We start from the raw sequence: 20,083 nt of genomic DNA on the forward strand, positions 1-20,083 counted from the left end.
ATAAAATCACATAATTTCAGTATACTTTGCGGGGCAAAATTTGACAAATTTTACCCTGTTAACTTGACAAATATAAAGGAATAGAAGTCATTTAAATCAGAGTTATCTCTCTTATCAGTATCAATGCCGATTGATAACTATGATATCACCTTAAGCTTGATAGATTTGTACAGTATACGTGTGAGTTCCGTTATCGTTTTACTAGAAGGGTATATAATTATTTTGCCTTCTTGTGAACTACATGGGGAAAATGTGAGTTTTAAAAAAAAAATTAATATGCATCTGGAACATCGTTACAAAACATTTAAATTTCAGTTTCAAGTTTTAGACAGACGTCAACAGGGGTATATGAATACAAAAGAACATTTACAGCCATTAAGGTAACTAGCATAATAACATACACCAAACTAGATTTACCTCCCTGTTTAGAACTTTTCTTAAATTGGTGAGAAAGACACGTATGTAGAGACACGAGGGAAAATTATTCTTTTTGTTCTGTGTTTGAAAACAATATAGCATAAAACATCAAAACAATTCTCTCAGAAGAAAAAAAAACATAGTTGTTACTGATAACCAGTCTTTTAAGGTTGTCAGATCCTCAGGTTCTGAAAATCAGGAGTTGAATAATGGAAATGCTCACAAAAATGTTTCTGAATTCTCAAAGTAATGTGTATTTACCCGTGGTATTTCTTCGGAGTTCATCATAGTTAATCACATGCAATTTTCTCAAAAAAAAAAAAAAAAAAAAAAAAAAAAAAAAATTGCATTAAATACATGTACGGTATTTTAGTTCTGTTGACTTCTCTTGTTAAATAAAACACAGTGTGAAAAGCTTGTGCTATCATTGCAAGACATTACAGATCCAGATTACTTCTAATTTCATATCATGCTAATAAACATAGGTATCTAAGGCTAGATCAAAGGAAATTCAATATCTCTAAAAACGCCTTTTTTAAAAAAAAACAAAACAAAAACAACTTTAATTGGATACAAATGTCAATTTTTTACAAGACCCTATTCTAAAAACTTCAAAGTACTTTGAATCATATAGAGATGCATGAAATGAAAATGGTGCACGAAAAGATTTTAATTTCAAGCTTCATTCTGAGACTTTTTCAACTAAATAAATTTAAGAGTTATTGTTCCTGGTTGAGGATATCGTTAAGATGCACTTTGACTTGGTTTAATTTATAGAAGTGCCTCACCGAAGGGGAGGTGGGTACTCAATATAAGGACGTTACTCTAAAATAAAAAGGTCACCTTTTTCTAGTCAAAGTAGATGACTGGGCAAGGAAATATGGTTGAAATACATAATAACTATTAAAGAAACATTTCATTTACTTTAACTACTTATTTATTAATTGACTGATAGAATACTAATCAACTCAATCTTTCTAACATTATTATTATTATTACTATTATGTGCTTTCATATAAATTGGAAGTGTTGTTACATATAATAAACTATACTTATAAATGAATAAATTTTACACACAAAACTCCGAAATGAACATGCAAGGAACAGAAGAAAATCCTATCTTCTTTTGTATTTACTTTAAGGGAATGACCTTGTTTAAAAAAATAATTATTCGTTGTAACATGAATTAGGATTGAACAACAGGCGTGAATGCCTATAATCGTAAAATCACTCCACCTTCTTTTACAATGTACCTCGAAGGAAGAGTCTACTTTCCCTCCTTGATGCTTCATTTCACATGGACGTATCTTACCTGACGGAAATATTTTTGGATTAGACATTTGAGCTAGGGAGGTAGGAGAAATTGAAATTCATGGCACTGTTTCTTTGTTAATGTGTAGAATCAAGATAATTTTGAGACGTGTTTGTGTTTTATTTTTGCTTCTTTCCCAGAAGTTTTATTTTTTAAACATTTAAAATACAGTGATTTGTGGAGGCCGCCGCCATTTTGCAGTTGAGTGCACATTTTTCGTTTTTGAATTGTAGTTATTTTTTTTTTAAAAAATAAACTTTCCTATTTATGTACTATACTCTTTAGAGATTTTAAAGAGTATATATGGAGAGGTAACGTGATAAACTAAGAAAAAGAGCACACGAAGTGGTTTTCCCTGTGGAAGAAAGTAAAAACCATTCAACAACTAAATACAGGTGACTACGGAAGCCCTGGAGGGACATTAACTTACTTCTTAGGTGTTTTGATTTAGTTCTTATGACTTATTTGTTAATTCTTGGTTGTTTTTTTTTTAAATTTATCATCCGTTTACTTAACCCCAAAACGTGGCCTGAAAGGTGGAGGTTATGTGTTGTTTCAGAAAAGAAGAAAGTAATATTTTGCCTTTGAATTTATTACCATTGACAAGATAAAATAGTAGTTTTGTTCATGTGTTCAATCATCATTATTTACATTTGCAAATATTTTTCTTAGATGAACCTATAGAAGAGAAAATATGTTCAATTCTGTATGAACTTATTAGGGGGTCAGAGGTCATGGCGTGACCGAATCACACAGCGAGACGATATCTTGTCTACATATTTCTGTCACAGTGACACTGGTTTCGGAACTTCTGAACCGTCAAAGCGATGAAAAAGATAAAATTATTGACACATATATTTTTTTTTTCGTTCAACAAATGATCGTTAGATCTTTCTTCGGTGTGAAGAATGTTTCTAATTAGCCTAAAATCACGCTTACCTCTTTAACCCGAAATTCCTTTGAAGGTATGTAAACTGAAGACGATAGCACCGCTTTTGACTTTATATATAAAGAACTCGTACAATAATAGCAAGATAATTCCCAGTAGCGATCATTGTTTTTTCATTATGAACAGATATTTCCTGAACTGGACTGCTAAACATCAATGTAAGTATTCAAATGTTGGAGCGAGGCGAACTCTCAAGACCAAACAACTTCTAGGTCATTGCGCGTCACAACATAGCAATACGGCGGGCCGTTCGTGTAATAAATGCAGTCCTATTCAGAATATTCGTCTCAAATGTAAATAAAAGTAATAAACAACAATGTTAAAAAGTTCACTGGGAAATGAACTTGGTTGGTACGTGATCAAATCTTCTGAGAAGCCCTTCGGGCTTCACAGGATTTGATCACGTGACCAACCAAGTTCATTTCCCAGAGAACTTTTTAACATTGTTGTTTATTTCTTAATGCGAACTGGAAGTTACAAAAAAGATTTAAGTAATAACTTTTAAGTATCAAGATACTAACAAATAAGAATTAACAAAAATTAAGTTATAACAACAAAGTAACACGATATCAACAGATAAGAATTTAGTCACAAATGTACTGGACGTTAAACAGTTAAACTAGGACTAAATATATCATTTGAATAATAAATGTAAGCCAAGCCAGACGTTCTCAATAGCTACGTTAGATTACGTTATAACTAGCATAAAAATCATAAAAAAAATAACTCGCAACAAATATGTTATAACAAATAAGTCATAACAAGTAAGCCAATGTCCTTCCAGGGCTTCCGTAGGTGACGGTGTGTACCCAAAGTCAATGCTACATAAAGAACCAGTCTCATATTAATTGTATTGACAACGATCTTTTTCCCCATTTTTATATGCATGTTGTATGTATCAAAACTCCTTATTCGCTTTATAAGCAGATAAATCTATACTGATAAAAAAAATTCATAATTTTCTGTTCAAAATTTGAATTGTTAAGTGTTTTACGGACCAATGGGAGTAAGCATCAAATGCAACCCATAAAGCACCCGAGTATAAATTGGCGACAAAGGAGGTCAAGGGTAAAATAACGCCAGGGAAAGGTGGTTCTTAACGTTTTATTGTGGGATTTTTTTCTTCAAATCCAAATTAAACGAAAGCAACCTCTCAATCAATACTTTATTAGAACATCCATAATTTTGTACTGTCATTATAAGCATATCTTGAAATCGTTTTTTTTGCGCAAGGAATATATTATTTACACTATCAGATCGTTATGCCTGAGTGATGGTGTGTTCCCATGTGTGCTCTGCAGAAAGTGCATGCAGGGTGTGTAGAATTCATAATGCTATGAAATATAATACGGTAAAAAAAATCTTTAATGAAAAAGATGTTACATAGAAACAGGAAGATATCGTTGACATGTGAACTCTGCAGGTGTGAATACATAATGTATTAATGAAAAGATGTAACATAAGAACATGATGATATCGTTAATAAAAAACATCTTATTTTAAAAGGAAAACGTAAACTAAGGTTGTGTAATATATCTATCTGGCTTTTATAACACTTTACAGCCGGTCTATTTCTTGTCGATCAAAAATTATGAGGTTCACTTTAAAATATGACAACAGGTAAAATCTATTCAACAATGACTGAGTCACCACTAGCTTTTAAGTGTTTTCTTCAAAATCCCAAATTTCTCCATTTCGACAAATTCGTTCTTTGTACAACCAGATTGTGAATTCTCCGAGCGAGTAACATTTTTTTTTTTTTTGGGGGGGGGGGGGGGAGGTCAACATTTTCTCAAGAACTTCTGGGCCATAATAGGGGAAATTTAATTTTGTTAAAATCCCTGTCGTTTTCATAAAGGTTTGGTCATAAATAATGAAATTGATATGTGAGCATTTACACATAACAAAGTGTAGATTTGCTTTATTTTAAGGAATGGAACCTACAATCAATCAAAAGACAATTAGGGTGGGAGGTGTTGTGAATGGTAATTTTCAGTAACTGTTTCGAATTTAAGGTAGTCCGATCCTCAGGTTCTGAAAATCGGCTTATTATTATTGAATGTGCTAACAAAAATGTCTCTGCTCTGAATTCACAAAGAAATGGATTCCGAAGTTAATCATTATAGTTTTTTGTATTATATCTATTAGGGAAAACTATCAAATCAAAATTATATTTTTGGGAAACGTGAATTAAAATACCAGCTATGTATTTTCTAATTAAAAATTGATTAACAAATAAACACTAGACAAAATTGCTAACGCACCACTTGTTAATTGAACATTTTTCTAATCGGCACTTGTATATTTGCCCCAGTACAGTTGAATAGACAAATGTCTTAGTGTCTTGAAAAGACCCTTTTAAAAAAATGACCTTCTTTCCCGAAAACCAATTTCCCGACGTGTACTGCGCACCGTTTTAAATTTGTGATTACCGATGGTGGTCTATGAGGTTGCAAAAGAAGCAGTCTCCCAGTGAAAAATCAAATAAAGTACAGCGATTAACCATCATTTGGCCTAGTAATCACTCAATGCCTTGGTGTCCATACCATGTCCACCCAACTTCCGATTGCCCAATTTTGTGAACAGTCTTGATATTATCATATGGTGACTACCTTATGCTATCTATAGAAACCATTTTTATGTTTGTTAATCTATTTGAAACAATTTTTCAATAGAAGACAGAATATTTGAATATTCTTATGCCCCCGTAATCGAAGATTCGGGGTATGCCCCCGTAATCGAAGATTCGGGGGTATATAGTTTTTGCCTTGTCTGTCCGTTTGTCCACAGAAACTTTAAGATCGCTCATAACTTTTGATTGGCTGGAGCTATGGCTTTCATATTTCACATGTGTATTCCTTATGACAAGACCTTTCTGGGGGTACCATCATAATTGACCTTGACCTTGGAGTTTGACATAGTTTTGCGAAATTTTACCGAACTTTAACCTTGGCTATAACATACTTCACATTTGTAATCCTTGTGGCAAGACCTTCCTTAGGATACTAACAGCTTTGACCCTTTGATATTGGAGTTTCACCAACTTTTGAAAAACTTTAACCTTGGCCATAACATTTAAACATTTTGATCTAGTGCTTTGATATTTCTTGTACATGTGTATCACTTATGACAAGACCTTCCCTTGGACACCATTTGACCTTGACCTTTACGTTTTACTTATTTTTGCAAAAACCTTAATCTTCCCCATAACTCTTCAACGGTTGGTGCTAGGTTTTTATATCTCACAGGTATATTCCTCGATACAAGACCTTTCCATGAGTATCAACATTTTGATCTCTTGACCTGGAGTTTGATTTGCATTTGATAAACTTTAACCTTCGCCGTAAGCTGCCACACGGCATCAGTGTTGCAAAACACATCTTGTTTTTCGGAGTTTTCATTTAGTACAAACTAAGAACACAAACACAAAGGAAAAATAGAAATTTATTCCTCCAAAAAGTGTGAGCAGGACTTTCCTTTTTTTTAATGAAATGGTTACGCTTTAGTTAACATTGTAGTTATTTATCACTTAAGATAGTTAAATGCCTAATTTTTTATTTGATAACATGCATGTATTTATATATCATATACAGTACATATATGTATTTATATATCATAGACAGTACATCATCAACAAGTTTTGAAAAGGAAACTATTAATTTTCTTTGGTGGTACGTTAGCAATTTTGTATAGTGTATTTTATGATAAAATTATAGGTATCTAGGCATTTGGAGAAAATTGCATGTTCTTTTAAAGATACTTTTAAAAACATTGTTTTAATTAGAACTTCTACTTACTTCGTTTGTTATACTCGTAATATACATATAGTGTTAATAGCTTGTGCTATCATTGCAAGACATAACAGATCACTTCTAATTTCCTATTATGCATTGGTATCTTAGTCATGATAAAAGAAAATTCGATTCCTCTAAAATGTATTTCTTTTTGTCCGTTTATGGGGTACAAATATCAGCTTTTTACAAGACCGTTTTTAAAACTTCAAAGAGCCTTGAATCATATTGAGATGCATGAAATGAAAATGGTGCACGAAAAGATTTCAATTTCAAGCTTCATTTTGAATCTTTTTCAGTTAAATAATTTCAAGAGTTATCGTTCCTAGGTGAGGAGTGGATATCCTTAAAAGAAGATACATCTATATAAAATATTGTTATTTATAAACAAAGTGTAATATTGGCTATTGAAGAACTTGTAGAATGTCAAATTAGATTATGATATATTACATTATCTCGAAATAAATATGAACTGTTCACTTAGTAAGAAAGACTATTAATGTTGCTTGAAGTTAAATGCAATATTTCAATCTGTATTGTTTTTGAGATTATAATACAGAATATAATGAACATGTAATATAAAAACTGTGGTATCCTGCGGCTTAATATTCATATTTGTGGTTGCATACAATGTTACCGTGTTCTCCACAAGGGGTTTTACCATGGCGGCCCGCCATGGTAAACTTTATGTGCGCCATGGTTAAACGAGCTGCACCATGGTCAAAATCGGCGGCCGCCATGATTAAATTTTTATTGCATTTTAGTACTGACACCTACTTTTTGATGTAACTCGCTGTCATTAAACATATCTCTGAAGTCTCAAAAGTCTTTATCAAGCTGCAGATCGAACTGCGGCTGTCTGATTTAAAAAAAAACTAGGTCGTTTTGTTTGTCGGTATTCTTCGCCATTTTTTAGGAATTGGATATAATGAGTAGAAAAAGGTTATAAACGTATATTTACTATTTTATTTCAGATTGAACATGTAGAAATGGCGTCAATATCTACCATAGCTGAGGAGTACCTGACATGTTCTATCTGCTTTGAACTTTACACTGAACCGAAAACACTTCCATGCCTGCATTCATTTTGTAAAGGTTGCATCGATAGCTTCACAAAGAAAAAACAGAATAAAAAGGAATATCCTTGTCCAGTGTGTAGGGAAACATTTAGACTTTCTAATAATAAGGCAGAAAATTTGAAGACAAATTTCTGTTTACAAAACCTTATTGAACTTGTGAGCTCTAGCAAAGAAGTACAGAAACTGTGTTCGTTTTGCGATTTAAAAGGTGAAAATGTCGATGCATCTTCGCAGTGTCTTACATGCAAAGATTTTCTTTGTTCTGAATGTGCGGAGCATCGACATAGATCTACAACACTAACATTAAACCATAAAATTGTTTCACTCTCCGAAGTGTCTGCTGGAAAATATAATGAAGAAATTCGTTCCAAACAGCAGATTCCATGTTCCGAACATTGTGGCGAGGATCTGAAGTACTTCTGCGAAACATGCGATGTTCCAGTTTGTCGTGATTGCATTGTCCTCGGTCATCAAAACCATAAATGCGTTTCTCCGTCAGATGCAAGGAAAATAATGGAAGAAAAGCTGACCACCCTTATGAACTCTTTGAAAGAAAATCTAGAAAAATTTGAGAATGCAAAAGTTAATGTAGCATCTGCTTCAGCTAATTTGGAGGTCAAAAAGCAAAACTTGAAGGAAGATTTAGAAAAGCAAGTGTATGCCATTATCAAAACCATGATGGACTCAAAAAAGTCAGTCGAAAATGAATTCGACCAAATCGTGAAATCAAAGCAAGACATGTTGCACAATCAAGGGGAATCAATTGAAAAGGAGAGGAAATTACTGGATGAGACATATTCGTTTTGCAGTTACCTTCTTAGATGTGGAAGTGATGTTGAAATTCTTACGATGAAATCAGAAATGAAAGATCGCCTTGCAACGTTACAGTCTCTGAAAATAAGAGAAAGTTGCAATATTGAAGACATCAAGTTACCATTCATTGAAAGCAGTACCAATGGACGTATTTTTAACTTGGTATACCAAAACGCAGGGGAAAGTAAGAGAAATTCAAATCAGGAAAACACAAAACTAGAACAAACAGATCAAGAAAAGACTGAGAAAGAAACAAAGCATTCTGAAAGGAATGGACCAATTAGAGGAATGGCCAGTCGTTTATATCCCAAATTACTACAAAAGTTTTGGGAACCATACTATGGCGATAATCAAAAGCCAAGATACACAAGCGTTACATGGATGAATGAAAATTCATTAGCAGTTGTCGATCAGAGAAATCAAAAGGTGAAATTTCTCTCGAAGCAAAACAATGATAGCCATTCAATAGTTGTACAGGGTTGCGAGGTGCTAACTTCTTTCAAGGAAGGGATAGCGTGTAAAACAACAGGGAACAAACTACACATAATTAATAATTCCTTAAACATAAAGGAGACATTTTCAGGAGTTTCAATTCTGTTGACTTGCCATCCGAATTCATCTCAAATTAGTTGGATTTCCGGTTTAGATAGAATCTGCGTTTTAGAAAATTCCAAAATCAAAGAAGTCGTCATCACTGATCCAAACAAAGCAGGGAAACTAAGTAACCCGAAATTTGGACACGTTCTAACCAATGGTATGTTTGTAGTTTCGGACTGGAACCGGGATTGCGTATTTTTCATCAGGGATTCTGGGTATATAGTGAGAAGGAAATATTGCTGTCCGGATTCCATTACTTCGGATTCTAACAATATCATCTATGTATGCGATTATGAAAAAAGTCGTATTGAGCTAATAAGATGGTCAGGAGAAACTCTGCAGATAGTTAAGATTGGTTCAATCATAAAGAACCCGAAAAGTATTGCCATGAACAAAGACGACCAAATCTTGATCGCAAATGGAAAATCCATCGTTTTGCTTCAAATGGAATAAACTTGGAAAACTTTGAAGGCAAAATTTCTGAGGAATCGTACCAGTGCAGTTTTGTATTTTTGTCATATCGATAATCCTTGATGCAAAGAACTGTTTAAAAAAGAAAAAGTTTTCTCTCAAAAATATATCATTGTATGACAAACGTGTTTGACTAATCTCAACAGTGCGTCTGACACAGAGTTTTATAGGGACAATAATTTTTGTATCTTTTTCTAATTTTGTAGACTCTTAATTATGTCAAGCTTGATTTCTTCAGTATTTTAATGTTTTTACGCTTACTAAAATATCACAAAGTCAGTATTTAAATTATGTCTATTTTAGGGGAAACCATGTTTATGAGAAATATAACGAAAGTTAAGAAATTATCGTAAGTCAAAACTATTCACTGAGAGCAGATTTAAGTCGAAATTTCAAATTAAATATAACTTAATTTTGAAGTACATGTATATAGAATTTTTTATGTTTGTATTCGAAAATTTTTCAAACTCGCAACTTTTTAAACCTGTTTTTATGAAAAAAAAAAATCAAGATATTAGAAATATAAATTTGTATCACGTATTTCTTCAGTTTATGGGACTTGGGCCTCGGAGCTGAATTTAAATTTTAAGTTTTACAGTTACCGGTATATGGTCCAATAACTGCGATATATATATATATATATATATATATATATGTATATATATGTATATATATATATATATATATATATATATATATATATATATATATATATATATATATATATTTCGATAGGTACAAGTTGTTCATGAATGTATTTTTCCTTCTTAACCAAAGTTATAATGATTCGGATATTTACAAAATCTTAAACCTAAGATTAGACAAGGGAAAACTGGAATAAAGTCCTTCAACAAGTTTAATCTATTTGATGTCGGTTGTCATGTGTGATTATTCTAAGTCTTTATATATTAATATTTATGAATTAATTTTTTGGAAAATGCTTGTGCAATGCGTGATGTCAAACTTAATGTCGATTTTAATGATTTTCTTTTGAGAAAATCAATTTTAACACACTTTTACCAATTTTTACCCCCATTTACATATTCAAATAGTCAAAACCATGCAAAATTATGAGATATTTTTTCGTTTTTATTGATACAATTGAACAACAGTTGAACAAAGACAAAGCTAAAAAGCTCTTAGGATATTTATAATGCTAATTCTCGCTAAAACTGATTTAGTAGCCAAGTGTCAAATTAAAGTTTTTTAGTTCATGCCTAAAATTCATGCCTTTTAGGTCCAACGTTCAGGCCAAAGAGTTGGCCTAAGTTAGTCATACAATGAAAAATATGTACATTATACTTTTGAAAAATCTTATTTACTCATAGACATAAAGCAGGCTTTTTGCTTGATTATAATGTAATGAGCAGCTATCTCACTACAAAAATATTATTGTTGACTAGGTATCATACCCAGATTGGGTCTTGAATGGTCATACATGTATATTGAAAATTATACAATGTACCTTATCTTCTTATCTCTTACACTAATAGGAGACAAGTTGCATGAATTGAATAATGATCTAAGAATTTTCACTAAACGGTGAAATCACTGTAGTAAAAGTCCAGACAAGTTCAGTTGGACAGAGAGTGCACATAGCCTGAGTAACTCATTATACTGACCGTCAGGGCTCTTGGGCCTCTTGGCAAGAAACGTAATCAATTTTAAGCTACAGATGATATCACAGGGCTAGCTTGGTAAGAAATACTGTGCTCTGTTATGGAATTATAATACACAACAAAAAGCTTTAGCCTCCGCTGCGTCATATACAGACATTTCATTTTTCTCCGATTCACAGTGAGAGAAAATTTGCTCAAGAAAAAAGGTGGACCTGGGGTCCGTTTTACAAAAGAACGTACGACTAAGATCGAAAATTTCAGGTCGTTTTCAAATTTTGCAAAATTAATGATTCTGTTTAAAATCGCTAGCATTATGACCAAAATTAAACTTTGGTCTTAGTCGTAAGTTCTTTTGTAAAACTTGCCCCTGCTTTGAATAATCTTGTATATCTCTGAGGAAAGAACACGCAGAGACTTGGGTGTTAGATCCGCCTCTTAGAAAGACGTACCGATAAATCTTTCATGCTATGATTTCAGGTTTTCAGAACTAATAACTTCATTTTTTAATAAGAATAAATGCAAAACTGGCCTTCAAAAGGATTTGAACAAAGTTGAAACTAAACAGCATGGTAATTCAGACATAACATTTTTTTGAGAAGGCTTATAAAGGCGCCGTCATATTATGGTATTTCTTAGCTCCATTTGGAAAGTTTATAACCGTTAAATCCCTTTTAAAACAAACATTAAGCTTTCTTGCAACTTTGTCTTGAAAATTTCTAAGTTGTTCTCTATGACAACTTCCAGGTTTAACAAAAACAAAAGAAACAGAAAATAATTATTTTATTGAGACGTTTTCTGACTGAAATGAAAATGTTATAAAGCATAATCAAAAATGGCGATACATTTGTACAATAATAATTTATGATAAATATCCAGATTACTTAACAACATGCATTATTTTTAAATTCTTCCTTTTTGTTAAATTTGTTCAACAAACGTATATACAGTAATTTAATTTGTTGCCTTAATAACGTTAATGAACTGTTCAAGAGAAATAAGAACAACTCTATCTTTATTAGTAACAAGTACACGGTTCTCATTCAGAACAGATATACATCTGGGTTTCCAAAGAATACATTCGAGCGAAATTCTTCTTAAAAGTTCCCCATCTTTACTCATAACAGAAATATGTTTTCCACCAAAGCACGTTGTGTAGACGCAATTCTGGTCATCACAACAAAGCCCACAAATTCCAGCGCAGGCATACCTACTGAATATTTGACAATTACTATCAAGGAAGAACAGACATTCATCACCTCTATCTATGACGGCTAATGACTTATTGGGCAGATAACACGAGTGGAATGGTCTCAGAAAGCTGAATGGTTTCCCTTCCTCATCCAATACTTTCTTTTCTATAAGAGAATCAGTCTTAAATATCATAATCTTTTCTTTTGTCACCCATAGTAACTCCGATGACGAAGACGCGACAGCATAGGCTCTGTTAAACTTTCTTTCAAACTTCATATCAGGGTATGAGTAAATAATAACATCCCCGTACTGAGTTTTACAAGCCAGATACCTATCGAACTTTGCCACAGTGACTAGATCTTTTACTTTGTAACGTTTAAATTCTACTTTTTCTCCTTCAGTTTTAACAATGACCACTTCATGGTTGTTTTCATCTGCAAGTGCAAATGAATTTTCGTCAATCCATACAACACAAGTGTAAATCTTGGCCTTATTGTTTTTTAATTCAGATAGATCGTACGTTTTCAAAAATTTAGGCATTTGAACTGGTATTGAAAAGTCAGATGTTTCAGTTTTATTCCTTTCAGTATCTTTTTCCTCCCCCTTATCCTCTTCATCCCTGTACTCTGTGTTGCTCGCCAGTCTGGTGCTATCAATGGATAAGTCATATTCTTTGTCTGGTGTTTCTTTGTCGACAAAAGTTCTTTCCAACTCGAAGACATTAATTTCTTCCTGAACTTTGATTTCCAAACTCTGATGAGATACACTTTGTAGGGAACCCTTTTCCTGGAGGTTTTGATACTTCTGTAAATGTGATTTCATTTCCTCTCGAAAGAGGACAACCTCTAAGTCACTTCCATTTGAAATCGTATTTTCACAAAATGAAATTGCTTGTGTAAGGCCTTCTTCGCAGCTTAAGCTCTCTTGCAAGAGACTTTCAATGTTTTCCCTTTCTTGGTCTATGTATGTTCTGATTTCTTCTTTCGATTTAAGTCTAACTTGCGCACTGTTTCTTCATAAGCTTGGCTAATCATTTTCCTCAAAGAAGATTCGTGAACATTTAGTTTTTCACATTTGGAAATCAATTTCGTTTGAATCTCTTTCGTCGTTTCTATTTTCGATTTAGAACTCTGCAGAACTTCGTCGATATCTTTTAAGACAATATCTTTAGCCTCGGACAATGAAACGTACTCATGAAATCTATGTTTTCCAAGCGCACACTCTCCACAGATAGGAATTGAACACTGCTGACAATAGAATCGCAGTTTTTCTCGGTGCTCTTCACAAGGTGTATCTGTATTCCTATGGTCTTTGTACTTTCCTGCAAAATAGTCATTGAGAGGAACGACTTTATGCCGTTTGTCTTGTAAATGTGTGCCTGTTGTTTGCACAAAACTCACAGAGCAAGTCCATACATGTTAAACATTTGTGAGTAGCTTCTACCTCCTTACAACTGAGAACACAAAAGGAACACAATCTTCTGGAAGACGATTCTGTGCAGCCGGATAGTTTTTGGATGATATCCTTGAATATGAAATTTGTTTTTAAACCTGAGACCTTTTGCTCCGTCAAAGGCGTATTTTCTCGACAAATTGGACAGTTCAATTCTTTATTCTCTGAAGAATTATCTAATAAAGTTTCCAAACAAGCTTCACAAAAATTGTGAAGACATGATAAAGCTTTTGGTTCCTTGAACAGCTCATAGCATATTGGGCAAGTCAAATAATCCTCTTTGAGATATTTTGCTATAAGATCCATATCTACATAAAAAAGAAAGTTGATCAAGTTAAGGAAATACCACTAGATGGAGGTACATAAACTCTAAAGGGCACTCAAAACATTGCCCAACTCTTTCATAGATATATCGAAGGAACAATTTTGGTTGAATATGTATATAGAAAAGCTGAGAAAAGGCACCATACAGTGTTCTTTACCTCAGAAACGTAAGTGTGCATTGTGGGCCAGATGCAGCATCAGACAAACTAATTGCAGAGTTGCACATGTGCACGTTTGGTTACAATGTCGCTTGTGATAGCTGGTAACGAACCTTAATACTGTCATTTACCAGATTTATTCTTATTCTTCATAATAATTTATCTTCTCGGCCATTTGTCAGAGAATCTACTTTGCTTATAGAAAGGAGAAAAACAAGCAAAGGGCATCAGATTTTGTTTCACTTTCTTGATTGTTTAAGTTTGCTTTAAGTTTGCTTCTTAAAAAATCCTGAAAATGATGTAAAATATTCATGACGAATATAGCCGATTGATAACAATGCCGAGAAACTGCGATTATCCCTGAATCCAAAGCGACTTTCTCTTTTGTTGTATGTCATTAATTGATAGTTTAAACAAGAATGTAGATATTGGTTACCCCATATCCAAAATATTCGACTGATAATTTACTCGATCTTCAGTTAGCAGACTCAGCAAAACTGATAGCTAATATTGCCCCCTTTGTTGCAAGCGATCTTTAATTAAAAAAAAAAAATCTTCGGTTACTATATAAGCTGTGCGATAAGTGATTTAATTAGCTCTACTGTTCTGCTATATCCATTTAAATAATGTTTGTTCTTTTTTTCATAATCTTACAGTTTAATTACGTTTTTTACTTCGCATGACGACTAGTCTCCAGTGTCGTTGCTGATCGAGCAAAAGTAAATGATCGCCATTTTTATCGCTTGTTTCACAAGCAAAAAACTTACACTGTACATAGCACAATTTGAATCAGCATTCTTTTTCAAGAAAATCACGAAAAAAATGTCAATCGATGATGATCTATATATTTTTGTAAAAGACTGAGGAGGCAGCAGACGTAGGAATATGAATAAAAATATTATTGTCATTTAAACTTTCAAAATCATTTCATGAATAAATGGAAAGACAATCAGAGTCTGAAAACAAAGACCATGGTTATAATATCAAACCCAATAGTCGCTTGGCCATAACGAGCCTCCGTAGTGGTAACCAAGAAGATAGTTTCAGTAAATGATTTTGAATAGACAAACAGTTTAAATCAAAAATTTTGTTTTACGACTTATGCGCATAAGCCAAACACGTACTACATGCATAGCATTAATTTAGAGCTGGTGAATATGCTATTGAAATTGTCGGTCTCCAAGGTCCAACTGCAATATCCTTTAAAAACAAATAATCTATATAACAAACACTTGCATCCCAAACAAATCCTAAAAAGTCAAAAAATAATAATATATAACTACCTATAAGCCCACCATGAAACACAAATACAAGCGTTAACAATTTCTTTTACCTGATAAGGCATGCGGGTCAGTGAATTAAATAAGTGCTTGATTCCATTTCGTTGACCATTAATTCCCTTTATCAAAATTGTTTTTGCACTTCAGTTTAGAATGTAACTTTTGCATGGGTGTAAAGTAGTTTACCTCTGAAAAAGGACGTACCTTTTAAAAGACAATATCTTTGCTTGACACAGTATGGTACGCCTGATGCGTCAAAAGCATTGCTGCATATGGTATTTATATGTGTTTTTATCACCACACTTTATAAAAAAAACAATTGCCAGAATACAGCCAAAATTATAAACTAGCTTTGAAGTGGTGTGTAAAACACTTTTGATTGTCTTTTACCATAATTTTTTTTTGAAAATATTTATGAAGAATATTTTATTAATATTATCTTGATCTACCGTTATAATGTAATGTGTAAACGTTTGCATTCAAACAATTATCGTTATCTCTTTGTTTAAGATGAAGAAAGGCGCTCGGACTCGTTTGCTCTATTCTTTGAGCATAAGGAAGAAAGTTTTTTTTAAAATACAAAATGAAAGAAAAATAGCTAATTTTCAAATCTGAACCAATCCCAATTAAAATATAACTTATCCAAACAAAATTAATTTAAGAGTATTAAATAGCATAACAGAACTACTGTGTATCGGATGCAGTTTGATACGATAAATTTGCTTTATAAAATCAATTAATAAGAAGTAAAGAAAATTAGCTCATTTCATAGGCATTTTCGCCTACTGTATTAGTAATTTCTAAACTCTGATTTTTACCAATATCTTCTTATACAATCATACTTTATACATGTGTTAGTTCAAATTACACTATAATGATAATTAAATGTCAATAGTTTCCTTGCATGATAAACATGAAAATCACCGAGTTTTGTATAAAGTAAATATTAAATATTGAGGTATCTACCTAAACAATGATAAACTGTTGCCAAAGACCACCAGTAACCTGAAAATTTAAGTTCATTTTATTTGAGTATGACTGCGCTTCATTACATTTAACCTATTTTGATTAAAGATGGTGTTCATATTGAAAGAATGAAAAAATATCAATTTTCTTTCCTCCTGAATATTTAACAACCTGTCTTAAATTTACCCATTAAACTTTTATGTTTTCATGCCACAATGGTTTAAGGCGTAGTTTTGAACTTGATTTACTTATTTCCTGAATAAAAGAGTTCAAATACTTGAAGAGCCCTTATGTGACCTTTATAACGCCGATGATGCAAAAAACATATTATAAATCAAATTTTGAGGAAATACCGACTAAAATTATATTATTGTTAATTTTTCTTCGGCTAAAACGAAGGTTTTCAAAATTTGATATCTGTTCAAATCTCCTGGTAATCTCCTGGTAATGCATACTGATTTTTTGTTTAGGAACATCTAATAGAACTGTGCTTTTAATTCAAGAGTATCTTTAAAAATTATAAGTGAGTAAGGTACGTTGTTAGGTATGTGTACATGTACGTGGCCTATGACCTTAACCGTTGGCCTTTACATTTTACGATTTCCTCTCATGTCATTTTTTTCCCTTTGTTTATCTTTCTTTATGTTTTATGGTAACTGTAAAATGCGAAACAAATAGAAATGAAACGAAACGAAATATAGGGAAACGAAACCTACCGAAACGAAACGAAACCTACCGATTTTGCTCGATTTTATTTCATTTTTTGTTTCTGTAGTTTTTGTTCCGTTTTGGTAGGCTTCGTTTTGATTTCGTTTCGTTTTGTTTCGTTTCAGTAGGTTTCGTTTCGTTTCAGTAGGTTTCGTTTCGGTAGATTTCGTTTCGTTTCGCATTTTACAGTTTCCCTTTATAATGAACATAATTTTCAGTCATAATATACACGTTACACTTTGATCATATTACGGAAAAAGGCAGTATCTAAACTATTCTATTGAATTTTGCAGATTCTTATCTAATTTATTTTTTTCTGATTTCCTAATTGTAAACCTTTATATTTACATTTGCTGTGTTTTTTCTACTTAACCAATTATGAAATTGATTTGAATGCCATTTTCGTGTATACTCACGCGCAGAAATACACACGGTGAAACTCTCGCTAAAGGACGTTACATTGAGGCTACAGAGACATTAATAAAAATAAAAAGATATAGGGCAGCTAGAAATGCGAACATTGAGTAATTTTTAGTGCTTTTAAACATTTAAAATGTTAATATAAGGAATGTTTTTAAGTTTAGTGTTAATTATTGGAGTGTAAATCACACAGACTTGCACATAGGTATATTTTTCATAAAGAGCTAACGCGCTTTATGAAATATGCCTTTGTGACAAGTCTGTGTGATTTACACACATATAATTCACACTAAACTTAAAACATAAACTGTGTCGAATTAAAATAATGGGTATTTAAGATTATTGTTGTGATATATTTGCAGCTCGAAAATTACATTCGAAGTAAATAGAGCTTATAATATTCTTGAATTGAAAAGGTATGTCTATTGATAGAAACGGGTTATTTCTTAAAAAGTCGACAGTCGGCACAGTGTAAAATAATTGCCGTTATTTTCTTTTTTATTGCTGATCAGCATGAAAATTAATATAATTTGTTCTATATGACTTTTAAATCCTCGCTTGCATATGCAGTGCATTATCATCTAAAATCATCAAAAATTGTTGACAAACCTGTTTTCGTCAATTTGCACGTTTTTTTTTTTTTTTTTTTTTTTTTTTTTTTTTTTTTTTTTACCATTTTCCCTATGTGACGTCACACCTTTCATGGTTGAGTAATTCTGAACACCAATTTAGGTGCAAAGCCAAAATACCTTCAATACAAATTTTCATAATTTTTGGTCAAGTATTAAAATAATTATCGAATACCAGTATTATTTTACACAGCGTTTCTTTTTCCTTTCAGTATATATGTTGTGTTTTGACGAGATAACTGGTTAACGTGCTGATCAATATCCAAGTTACACTTTCTTGATAAAGCATCAATTTATCTGTCTGTCGTGTGTCCTACGTGGTAATTTTCCTCTTAACGTTCATTAAAATAGGGAAGTAAACATACCTTCTTTGATGCTTCATTACACATGAATGAATCTAGAGTGGCGAAAGTGGATATACACACAGGTAGGATAAACTGGAATTCAAGGCATTGCTTCTTTGTTTTAATAATCAAAGATCAATTTGAGGTGTTTTCTTGCACTTTATATGACTTTTATCCACAGAGTTTCATTTTGAATTCTGTATATAAATGTTTAGGATTTACATGTACGAGGGTTGTTAGAAAAATTATTTATGAAGTGGCTGTCGCCATATTGTAGCAGTGCACTTTTTTTAATGGCAGCGTATTACCCCTATTAGAGGTTTAAAAAGTTTATAAGGACAGATAACTGTGGTATATAATATTATATGTATTGACTACTAGTACAAACCTCGTTATCTCGAACTTCAAGGGACCAAGAAAATACGTCGAGATATCCGAGGATTCGAGATATCCAGGGTAAAATACTTAAGAAATAAGTGCTTGGGACTTCAAAATCACTTCGACATATCCATGATATTCGAGATATCAGTGTTCGAGATACCGAAGTTCAACTGTATTAAGAATTGGATCACAATTTCTTATAAGGATCTTCTTTGTGAAAATGAGCAAAACTTTTCAAGAACTAAATACAGTATGTACAGTGGTCGACGATGCGTATGTACCCTAACAAAAAGTACTTAAGTTTTAACTATATAAATTACTTAGTATATATTTTCATTCATTTCTTTGAAACCTTGATTTACTATGATACAGGTACTTTTAAACTTTACAATGATACGTTAATTTACATGGAAACCTTACTCAAAGACTTTTCTGAGATTTAGAGTCTCAATAATTCTGAAATAGCATATTAATGATGTAAATATTTGAATATTCAAGTAATATTTCCTTATGATATTAAAAAAACATTGCAAATAAGAATAGAATAATATGAAGTTTAACAATTTGAAATTCATAATTAAAACCAAGAGAAAAAATTTTGATTCTTTGATTTATTTTGGTGAAAATCTCAATACTTACCCTAAAAATACTATAGTTAACCATAGTTTACTCAACTATAGTTGAATATAGTATTTTTTAAGGGTAAATTACAAAATCACACAATAACAGTCACATATACATGTATATTGAATGTATATGGTTTTGTTTATTACAAACACACGTATCAGAACTCCTTGCATAATTACCGATAGATTGGTAAAAAAGAAATGGAATTTCCTATTTTGAAATGTGAATTATTCAGTGCCAAATGAAACCTCAGCATCGAATACCCATAATGCATTTCAGAGAAGGAAAAGACAGTTGCGTCGATTTTATCAAATATCAACCAAAATTGAAGCAGAGAAACAGAAATGGATTTGGTTTATTCGGATTAAGTTTTAGTGAAAGTTCCCTCTACCAATTCTGCATACATTAATCTTGATTTCAGAATCACTGCTAGACATCGGCACTTTTATTATTTAAAACCTTTTTACGAATGAAATGTGCTCCCATCCAATTCAACAACCGAACAGGAATAAGAAGCAAAAGAAAAAACCTAAACAAACATAAAACACACACAAA

At 32.3% G+C, this 20,083-nt stretch overlaps 2 protein-coding genes across 2 annotated transcripts; one reads left to right on the top strand and one right to left on the bottom strand.

The window, feature by feature from the left end:
* The first annotated feature begins 1,719 nt into the window (after window positions 1–1,719).
* On the top strand, window positions 1,720–9,708 carry LOC133190857 (E3 ubiquitin-protein ligase TRIM56-like). Its single transcript, XM_061326542.1, has 2 exons — window positions 1,720–1,770; window positions 7,444–9,708. Exon 2 carries the CDS (start codon window positions 7,459–7,461, stop codon window positions 9,409–9,411), a length of 1,953 nt encoding a protein of 650 aa, XP_061182526.1. The 5' UTR covers window positions 1,720–1,770; window positions 7,444–7,458; the 3' UTR covers window positions 9,412–9,708.
* Window positions 9,709–11,999: 2,291 nt separating this feature from the next.
* LOC133190687 (uncharacterized) lies at window positions 12,000–13,061 on the bottom strand. Its single transcript, XM_061326378.1, has one exon. It carries the CDS (start codon window positions 13,059–13,061, stop codon window positions 12,000–12,002), a length of 1,062 nt encoding a protein of 353 aa, XP_061182362.1.
* Between the last annotated feature and the right edge of the window lie 7,022 nt (window positions 13,062–20,083).

Source organism: Saccostrea echinata, unplaced genomic scaffold, assembly GCF_033153115.1.
Source record: "Saccostrea echinata isolate AGI-Se365-2 ecotype Australia unplaced genomic scaffold, CSIRO_AGI_Sech_v1 ptg000022l, whole genome shotgun sequence".
Taxonomy (NCBI): domain Eukaryota; kingdom Metazoa; phylum Mollusca; class Bivalvia; order Ostreida; family Ostreidae; genus Saccostrea; species Saccostrea echinata.

Bases quoted from the DNA above. Each gene is read 5' to 3' on its own strand.
- LOC133190857 (XM_061326542.1), top strand. From the start codon at position 7,459: ATGGCGTCAATATCTACCATAGCTGAGGAGTACCTGACATGTTCTATC.
- LOC133190687 (XM_061326378.1), bottom strand. From the start codon at position 13,061: ATGAAATCACATTTACAGAAGTATCAAAACCTCCAGGAAAAGGGTTCC.